The sequence below is a fragment of the Cebus imitator genome, unplaced genomic scaffold (genome assembly GCF_001604975.1).
Source record: "Cebus imitator isolate Cc_AM_T3 unplaced genomic scaffold, Cebus_imitator-1.0 Scaffold17, whole genome shotgun sequence".
NCBI classification, from domain to species: domain Eukaryota; kingdom Metazoa; phylum Chordata; class Mammalia; order Primates; family Cebidae; genus Cebus; species Cebus imitator.
This window is the reverse complement of record NW_016107332.1, coordinates 1577810-1588522: the sequence shown is the minus strand read 5'-3', so window position 1 is coordinate 1588522 and position 10713 is coordinate 1577810. Positions and strand designations below refer to the sequence as shown.

At 38.6% G+C, this 10713-nt stretch overlaps 1 protein-coding gene across 5 annotated transcripts in view; it reads right to left on the bottom strand.

The window, feature by feature from the left end:
- Positions 1 to 1850: 1850 nt before the first annotated feature.
- Positions 1851 to 10713, bottom strand: part of SGMS2 (sphingomyelin synthase 2) — an 83992-nt gene continuing 75129 nt past the window's right edge. For all 5 annotated transcript variants that reach the window (XM_017509038.2, XM_037731689.1, XM_017509032.2 and 2 more), the window contains 3 exons: positions 9389 to 9542; positions 4068 to 4234; positions 1851 to 2454 (listed from right to left, as the gene is read on the bottom strand). In XM_017509038.2, coding sequence (XP_017364527.1) covers positions 2251 to 2454; positions 4068 to 4234; positions 9389 to 9542 — 525 coding nt within the window. In that variant the 3' untranslated portion in view covers positions 1851 to 2250. The remainder of the gene's footprint in view (positions 2455 to 4067; positions 4235 to 9388; positions 9543 to 10713) is intronic.

The window sequence follows — 10713 nt, the reverse complement described above, 5'->3', positions numbered from 1 at the left end:
AAAAAAAAAAAAAAAAAAAAAAAAAAAAAAAAAAAGGTGATTTTTTAAATTAAAAAACTGGATTACTTGACTAAAATACAAGGCTTACTGTTTCAAGGGTGTGTAGTAATTGGTACACAATGGTTTTTTAAAATTAGGTTTAAACACTTTTCCTTATCCAATAGAAGAAAAGTGGGTTATCCAGACACAGCTGAATAAGGCTCTAAGATGTATCAGGTTGTTTTATTTGAATTAGAGGCTCAATGAAAATACCAGTGTTCAGAGAGCAAAACCCAGGCTTCTGTGTCAGATGATTTTCCTCATTATCGAGTAACAGGAACTTAAAAAACAGTGTTTTCAAGCAGAACACCTTGTTCTCGCACAAGTGTTGCTATTTAATAAATGAACATAAGTGAACATTATATAGAATTATGTCTAAACTCATCAGGTAAACTACATATGTGTTAATTATTGGTGTATTTAATAAGAAATACCAGAAAATTCCTTGTGCTTCAAAACCTGCCAACGATGTTTGGGGTTTTAATTCTTGTTTAAAGTAACAGAATTAAAGAGTCTTGCTTCATGACTTTAAATTCAACTATGTTTTCTTTAGTGACTACTCTATGACACACAGAAAAAGCCATTCTGAAAACATACACAGGATTTTAGCACCGAAGGATGTTGACCCTTCTGAACGATTGGTATTGTGCTTTTCTCAAGTAATTTAAAGGTCAATTTTGTGTAATAAAGGCTGACTAGTTTATAATGATAAATTTGGGGATGTTTTCCATTTTAAATGAAAGAAAAATTTCACCTTCAATATAAACATACTGCCTCCTTCTGCCCACACTGGCCTCTCTACCCTCTGCCCTAGTGTTAACAATTTTGTAACCTTAAAACTTTCTAAGGTTTCTAGAAGTCTTGCAAATTGAGCTTCCAGTAGTTAAGAAATGAAGCCAGGAATTGTTCAAAAGATCCAATAGCATTAAATAATGCACTAAATCTGATAACATAAATCCGATCAATGTTTTAAAATCTATTTTTTGGCATCACCTTAAAGAAATTTAGAAACAGTTATCCCCCTTTACTGTGTAGCCATCACTCACACACTGATTCTGAGGGTATATTATAGTGCAGCACCATGTTATCATTTTCACAGGGTAAAAGTAAAATTACTCAATTGTGGCATATGTCCCTAGCACTAGTTTATGAGAAGCTGAGTCTCTTGCTAAAAGCAAGGACACATTAACTTTCAGGCTCCATCTTGTTTTTCCATAAACCACAACCATAAGAAGGACGAAATCATGACCAAATATATTTCTGCACTTCAATTAGGAGCCCTAAAATTGATCTCACACCAGGGACTGACCTGGAAGGGAAACAGGCTGATGTCCCACGTGGCATAAGCCTGAGTTGACACACACATTTTCAGCTGTGCTAGACGAGCTGACTGCCCTGGGGTACCAGATACAAATTTACGAGGCGGACGGCATCTATGTGTATACTCAACGGCCAGTCATTAGCAGAAACAACCTCATGTTTCCTGTGTATCTGTCACAGAGATTTTAAAGTGAAACATTTACACACACGTAAAATCTGTGGGGTGTGTCAAATACTTTCATGTTTACTTGGATCATCTTTCCTTTTTAAGATAAAATGATCTGTTAAAAACAAAAGAAAACAAAAAATTTAAAGTGCTGCACACTGGGTGGCAGCAGCAGTGTACACTCCCGACTCAATCCTAACTTTCCCCATGACAGGGTAGAAACAAAATTCACCCAAAGCTGACGCACAACCCACCGATCTCCCCCTTGCTAAACCTAATGCTAAAAACCACTCTCGACATTAGGTTGTTCTATTTACACAGTGGCTGTAGATGTCCAGATATTTTATTTAAAATATTAACACATTCTTCTGATCTTGAGAGGAAAAATATCCTGAAAAAATTCTGAAGCAGAGGGTCTCAGTGGACAAAGAAGAAAGAAAAGAGGAATATGTTCTTTGGCACCTCTTTAACAAGCTCATTAGTAAAGTCCCAGGGTGGGGGCTTGTCACCAATGAATGAAGAGCTGCAAGAGAATGTATCTTTCTCAGGATGAAGAAGAAAGCCAGTCAGAGGGTAATACTTTGTTCATTTTTCTAATCATTTACACAAAATTTGGTCCGTTTCTTCATTTACCAGTCAGTTCTCCTAAAATAAAAAACAAAACTATACCTTTGGTTACAGCGTTAACTCTTTTGGTGTAAGAGCTGATGCCTTTGTTTTGCTCCTCAGGTAGATTTCTCATTGTCTTCACCAATCTTCTGAACCCGTGAATACTTTTTGCATGATGATTTGAAGCAGCCAGGAGGCCAAGACAGCGGCCAGGAGAAGCAGCAAGGAATTGAGCCTTGGACATTTTTCTCAAAAAAATAAAAGATGGGGAACCACCATGCTCGAGATAAGAAATTAGTCTGTGAAGAGACCTTCAAGTTCTGCAAATGGTAGACAAAAAAGTAAAATGAGTCATATCTTTCTTGATTTGCAGCGTAATTATTTTCTTAAGTTGTCATTCACTGTATCCTAGGGAAAACCAGAATTCAGATCACATGGCAGTAATGATTTTCATGTCCTTTCCCTAACTCTACCGTGACTCTGGTCCCCTAACACACCTAGATGTCTTTCCTTCCTTTGTGGCTCATGCAATTTTTGCTGCCTGCAATTCCAGTAAGAATGGAGACTCAGGGAATGGATGTCAAAATTATTCTGGCAGAGTAATTTTCAGGATGTGTGAGTGATCAAATCTAGGGGCCAAGCAAGTCAAGGAGTGAAAGAAAAGCTCAGAAGGTTGAATACATTTAAGAGGAAAGATAAAAATTTTGGTTCAGTGGTGTCAGTCGTCATCTAGATGGAAGTGTAAGGAGGAAGATGGAAATAGGAGACTATAAAAAGGAAATAGAGCTGCAAAGAGAAATAAAGTAATCCAGAGAAAGAGCATTTATTAGTGGACACCAAGAGTTGGATGTAGATTTGGAAAAGCCATATTTCAGTTGCTCACAAATTCTCCAAATTAACAATATGGCAAGTCTATTCAAAGATAAGTAAGTCATGGTACATAGACTAAGAGTAGGAGAAAACAGAGATGGGGAGGAATAATTCTGCCTTGGGACCAAGGAAGACAGCAAGAGTTAGAGAAGGCTTCCCAGAAGAGGTGGCATTTAAACTAGCTCTTTAAGTATGAATGGGAGAAGAAAGAAGAGCGTATCTGGAAACAAGGAAGCAGCAGAAGCAAATAAGGAAGAATTGGAAGGGAAGCCAGAGAGCACCACTATCACCAGAGGATATACCAAATCCAGTAATTCATAAGCTATTTATTTTGTGTCATTTTAAAAAAACAGCTGTTACCGGCTGGGTGCAGTGGCTCCTGCCTGTAATCCTAGCACTTTGGGAGGCCAAGGCTGGAGGATCACTTGAGGTCAGGAGTTCAAGACCAGCCTGGCCAACATGGTGAAACCCTGTCTCTACTAAAAATACAAAATAAAAATTAGCCAGACATGGTGCCGTGCACCTGTAATCCCAGCTATTTGGGAGACTGAAGCACAAGAATCGCTTGAACCTGGGAGATGGAGGTTGCAGTGAGCCAAGATTGTGCCACTGTACTCTAGCCTGGGTGATAGAGCAAGACTCTGTCTCAAAAAACAAACAAACAAACAAAAAAAAAACCTGTTACCTTCTCCTTCTCCTTAAAATGAATTTAAGTTGAAGGCAGGAATTATGTCTTATTCAGCTGCACTACAATGCTTTTACAGAGAAGTTTCCTAAATTTTAATTTAGTTCTTCAATTCTAGTATAAATGACCTCAATTAGTAACACACTGTGCTCTATAACCTTATGGCATTTTAATCCATAAATGGCATTTACATTTGTGAAGTTCTTTGCTTTATTTTAAAAAACAGTAATGGATATATGTTTAAGTGAATGGACCGAAGCCACACATTTGAGTGGCAACATCAGTTATCCCCATTAAGCTATCTAAAACTCCACAACATAAAATGGATCCACTGCATTAAAAGAAAAGAAATTATCCAAGCATCTTCACTGCTCTCACCTTTTCATTGGCCATTGAATGGTACCACCAAAACAGCCGTGTTGTGATATAATAAGCAATGATCACATCGATAGTGTAGTGTTCATGTGCTACAAGAATGCAGATGATCCCGGCGGCACTCAGCAGCCAGCAGATTAAATGATACCACCAGAAGTGACGAGGCGAATCTGGACAGTAGAAAAATTAAGAGTTAATAAGATTCCCAGAGATAAATTTAATGATTGCAGTCTGTCCTAACGACCTTAAGTAGAATAACCCAGGATCAGGAAGTCACCAGAAGGAGAAAACTGATAACCTAAACTGAGTCACTATGAATTGCCCAGGATCTGCTCAGGTCAGAGGGAGGCAGAGGGGCTCCCTGGCAGCAAGTGTAATAGTCATTCGCTGGGGAAGCTGGTAACACTAGACATTCTAGGCCTTGCCCATGTGAATAAGCTGTTTAATAAGAAAGGGAACAGAATTGTTTCTTATTAGGTTGGCTGAAATTGCTGTATATTGACTCACATAAAGCAGCCACTTTCCCACCGGAAAGAAAGATAGTAGAGGTCAAAAGAAGAGGTGGTTGTCTATGAAAACAGAGGGGTGGAAATAGGAAAGCAGGAGTAATTTCAGGTTTTAAATTTATATTATTTCTCCAGGGGTATGTGTAGGGTAAGCATGTTCATGTCAGAAGGAATGGCATTGTGGCTAGCAATATTTTGATTCTCAGCAATTTTACACTGTTACTGCCAATAGCAACTATAAAACATTCCCTCTGTAAAGGTTAAGATTCCTGACCATTCACTTATGGACTCAGCCTTCCTAGTAAGGTCACTTAAAAGTTCATTCTCCTTACCAGCTGTAAGAGACAACCATGGCACTCACTGGTTTAAACATGATGGTCCTCCCCTTCTCACAGATGTGTTAAATGACAAATATAATTGAAACCAGAGTTCATCTCTTAATAACTTGGTAATCTGTTTTATTTTAAAGCTGTATTAGCTCACAATAAAAGTCCAATAAGCTGAAATTGATTTCATATTTAACTATGTTTACATTCATAGTGATATTTACTTTCACATGAAGAAGGGTAATTGAATAGCAAAAGGATCCATTTCCAGGACTAACTTTATTTATTTATTTATTTATTTATTTAGAGACAGAGTTTCACTCCTGTCACCCATGCTGGAGTACAATGGTGTGGTCTCAGCTCACTGCAACTTCTGCCTCCTGGGTTCAAATGATTCTCCTGCTTTAGCCTCCCGAATAGCTGGGATTACAGGTGTGCACCATTATGCCAAGCTAATTTTGTATTATTAGTAGAGATGGGGTTTCACCATGTTGGCCAGTCTGGTCTTGAACTCCTGACCTCAGGTGACCTGCCTGCCTTGGACTCCCAAAGTGCTGGGATTACAGGCACAGGCCACTGCACCCAGCCCATTTCCAGAACTTTAAATGAAATACCAAATCAGGTATCATTCAAATATAATTTTTTGCTAAAATTAGCTATTGCTCTGTTTGTCCCAAATGGAACAGTAAGAAAATAAAACTGTACTGCCTTTTAAAGTCTGACTTTCTAATTTTGGATATACTCCTCATTACTTGTCAGTTACTTCATTCTGCCACTAAGTTCTGGCAGACAACTCATGGAATCTCAGAATTGTAATGGGAGAGGACTTACTCTTGCAGTCTTGGGGGCCAGATCCAGTCTCCATAACTGTTATGTTAGGCTTGGGACGTTAAAAATTGAACCGACATTGAGAAATCTGGAGGGCTAACAAAATACGCATTCTCCAGCACCTCAGACCCTACCCTTCCCTAAGGTCTCTTAGCAACCCTGCTTCCCTACTTACAGGTCATCTGGTATTTACCTTAGAAGTTCAAAATGTTTGGGCAAACTAGAGCCATTTTGCATTTGTTTATTCACAAGAAGCCAAGCTGAAGTAGGTATAGAGGTGGCCTGAATCTTCATTTTCCTACTCATGGGATTGCAAGTGGATTTTAGGAATGGCTGGAAACCCCAGCAGTGCTTTCTCATAAAAATGTATTTCCGATTATGCTCTACCACATTGGGCTCACCACTCATTAACAGAACATTGGCTGGCCCAAAGAAAAGACTGAATAGAAGCTGTTTTGAAATAGAAAAGGAAAAATGGTAATACTCTTATTTTCTCATTCATCCCATAGGGTTAACAACGAGCTAGACTACAACACAAATAATAGTTAACTTCACCGTATGTGTCGGATGCTAGCCCTAGGGGTCATGAAATAATAGAGACAATGGACTTGGTAGGGTGGCCAGGTAAAAACCCAAAAATTTGTTCTCTACTAGCCAGTTGTTTGGCACTAACAGCTAGTCTGATTTCTCCTGGCTAATTTTATCAGGAACCTACGCGCTAATTATAATATTTGCATGACTGTACAAAGCACTCCCTTGCTAATCCCCAAATGGTCTTGGTGCCACATTTTCATGTGCTCCCACAACTAAATTTAAATCTACTCATGACAACAGAGCAAACAAGGAAAGAGTCCAAACTGATCAAAAGGCAGGAAAGTAAAAAAATATATAAATGATGCATCTAATTCTAGAAGCAGACTTTTCAAAGAAACCACTGGAACCACTACTTACGCAGAACAAGAACATACAGTATAATTTAGAAGATAAATGTTTTTCTTAATTGCATAGAAAAAATAGACAGAAACATGAAATGTTCTGCTTACATACAGAACTGACTATAAAACAGAGTTTAAGTATTACAGATTTGCCCTTCTATGTCTCATCAAATATTGGAGAAAGCAGAATGTTATTCCTTGCATGCAACGTGTAAATTTACACAATTTTAGAAACCTCTAGTCAAAATTATGTCTTAGGAAAAAAACGTCTCTACATACTGTGTGGCCTTCATTAAAGTACAAAATCAATCACAAGTTGCCTTTCTGTTGCTCTGAGGCGAAAGAATGTACAATAAAGAGCAATGCCCCTGCTTATAGATAAGTAGACTATTCTTTGGCAATACAATAGAGTCAACCAGCTTGAATATCCAAAATTCTGAACAGAGCCAAGAAATTAAGAGCAAAACCTCTGGATTCAGCTTGCCTCAACCTGAATACCTGCCTCTCCAAATGATGGCTGTGCACTGTGGCCAAGTCACTTCCTTTATGCTTAAGTTTACTCACCTGGAAAATGGGAAAAAATAGTGCATCCCTCAGAGGGTGAATGAAAGGATCAAATGAGTTAATTTACATCAAGACCCTAGAATAGTGCCTGGGAAAGAGTAAGTATTGTCTATTTGTTATTATTGTTGATGATATGGTTTGGCTGTGTCCCCACCCAAATCTCATCTTAAATTGTTGCTCCCATAATTCCCATGTGTTGTGGGAGGGACCTGGTGGGAGATAATCGAATCATGGGGTTGGTTTCCCCCATACTGGTCTTGTGGCAATAAGTAAGTCTCACAAGATCTGACGGTTTTATAAGGGAAAACCCCTTTTGCTTGGTTCTCATTCTCTCTTGTCTGCCACCGTGTAAGATGTGCCTTTTGCCTTCCACCATGATTGTAAGGCCTCCTCAGCCACATGGATCTGTGAGTCCATTAAACCACTTTTTCTTTATAAATTACCCAGTGTTGGTTATGTCTTTATCAGCAGCATGAAAACAGACTAATACAGTTAATATCAGTTGGTTTTCGGTTATTTTAGAAAACTGAATCGCAGTTTCCTGGGAGTGGTTTTTATTACCTTAAACCTACAGTGCCTTCACTCTGAAATGCACCTCTTCCCCCACCTCCACCCTCATCCCCATCTTCTTCTGTAAGTTTTTTGTGATCCTCAGATTGGAGAGAAGATCCTAAACTCAAATGTACATCTGGACTAGAAAATGACTGATCTAACACAGCATACTGATGAATTTCCTTGGCAAAAGTTAGAGTTAGAACCATAGCAACATATATCATTCTGCTCAATCCCCCAGAACCAATAACTCAACATTAGAAATAGAGTGACTAAATTTAACGAAGAGACCATCCTCTGATGATGTGCAGAGACAGATCCAGGTCCCACCCCACCACCCTAAGAGTGTGAGGATAGAAATAAGGGAAAAGGTGCAGAGCCTTCAGCTTTTAAGTCAAGTATGATGAAGACCCCACACGTATCCCACAACTTTCCCTATTGCAGATCTGTATGTAGAATCTACAAAGTAAGGAACAGAAAGATGCTACAATTCTCACAAAAAAGACTTGATCTCATCTACCACAGAGAACTTTTGCCCTCAAAGCAGAACTTAAACCGAATACCCCAGGTAATCAAAGGGGCAATAATTCACTTCTGCACCACTGAAGATAACTCTCGACTTCCACACCACCATTCAATTAGGATATTCCTCTTTGGATTAACAAAGGGCTGAGAGAGGAGGAAAAAGCAAGGAGGACAGCGGAGGGGAAGCTGCCTTCTGCTGCTCTCTGCTGAAAGACCTCCTTTTAAATATGCCAATGAAGAGGATTCAGATAAACCTCTAAAAAACACTGGCATGAGGTAACTTGGAACTAAAGATGAAGGGTAACACTGACCAGCTTTGCAAACACAAACGAAGAAGTGTTATTACTTCAAAAGGATTTTGAGGTAATAGGCCTAAATATAGAAAACCTCGGAAATATATAAAAATGGGATCTACTGGGCAGCTAAAACGGTACAACTCTACAAAGAACGAGGCATTATTTCTGCCATAAAACCTACTAGAAAACCCAAGGATTTTGTATAATGTGAACTAAGCATATAAATATAGAAAGAGATTTTTATTTCTTGCCTCCACATTTCTTCTTGAGAAGAAAATGATTGGTATTAGCAAAATGGTCCATGAAGACTCCTATGAAAGCATAGAAAGTGCTGGAAGATGATGAAATTAGAATAAAGTGGGGCATGGAAATGTTTTAAAAAGGGGAACATAACTGAATTATTTCAAATGCTAGAATGGAAGTGTCATACAAATAATTCAAAGGTCATTACAACTGTCTTTAGAAAGTACCAATCTTTTTTGCAATAAAATTAACAATTAGTTCCAATAGTAAGATAGCTTTTCATACCTTAAGAAGTACTAACCAAGAAGGGAGATGTTTTAAAGGCATGTTAAATACTAGAGAGAAGCCAGGGCCAGGTTTTAAGCCTTCAGGTTCAGATCACATATAACTAGTTGAAATGATATAAATATAAATACACATACATACACACACACCTCTGTCTCTTTCACAGCTTATCAATCCCAAGAGAATAAGGGCTCCTATCAATTTCAGGTCCGGGGCTCCCTCCCACTACAGCTATCAGTTCAGTGGGAATGGGCTATTACTTACATTCTTTGATGAACAAATAAGTCAGTGTCAGCGTAACTGTGTGACCACTGAAGAGGAAGTCTCCACACAAGATATGTGATCCAGTTATGGACAATCCACCACCAGAAATCAATCGTAGAATTCGCTGTACTTTTGCCTGAGAGTCTCCATTGAGCTGAATGACACAAGAAAATTAAGAAGGGAATTTACAAACGGCTAAAATCATGTTTCAGTCTAATTGTGTGACTCTTAGGTCACCGGGTTGTGATTTTCTTTTGCTTTTTAACTTAAAAATTCAAAAAGAATTCAAGGAGAATCTCCTTAAAGTGGGTTTTATTCACTTATGGGCAAGTTTTATTGACATGTTTTAAATTATTCAATATGTTACTAATAATACGTCTTAGTGGTGGTGTGTCCTTGGGCAAAGCTTTTAAAAATATTAATAACTGATGACTTCACCATAGCTGTGTGCTAAAAAGCAGATCAAAGCTACTTTCTTTCCTTTTTGCAGGGGGAAGTGAGGGTTTTGAATGGTTAATATTTGATTCAGCTACATACCACATTACCGATATTCTCTACAGTATATTGGTACCTTGTTTAGGCGGGCAGCCTAAAGTGTACAGATATATAGCTGTATTAATGTCTGATCAAAACATTTACAAGTAAGAAGAGGAGCTGCAACTCATTAAATAATTTACATAAGTTTGTAAATGATGGATTAGGGATGTACTGGCAGCTTTAAAAATGAGTAGCTTTGATTAGGAAAAACATCCCCTAAAGAAATAGCCTGTGTGCTATGGCAGGAGGCTGAGAGAGCTACTTTGGACAAGGGGGCAGCAGCCCCACAAAGCCACTGTGATGACATGAGAAACAATGCTGGGCTAGGGTAAGGGCCGGAGAGCTGTGTACCCCATCAAAATCTAATCATACAGGAAGGAGTTGGTCAAAACTGCAGGCACAGAAAATTGGAATACTGAACTACCAAGGGCCTAGATAGGATGGCGGCTTCAGATCAGATGAGTAAAAAGCAAATTGGTTGAGAAAATCAAAGAAAAATGCTCAGAAAAAATCATGTAATAGAATACATGGAAGAGAAATACAGAAAGACTTTTTGTTTGTTTGTTTGCTTATTTGTTTTGAGACAGGGTCTTGCTCTTTCACCCAGGCTGGAGCGCAACAGGTGGTACATTAGGTATAGCAGAGACCAACTTGGCTGCTGCCAAACAGGAAACCTTATCATCTACACTGTTTCTTCCATTAAAAAGGTAAGTACCTGAGGTCAGGAGTTCAAGACCAGCCTGATCAACATGGAGAAACCCCGTCTCCCCTATGAAAAAAAAAAAAAA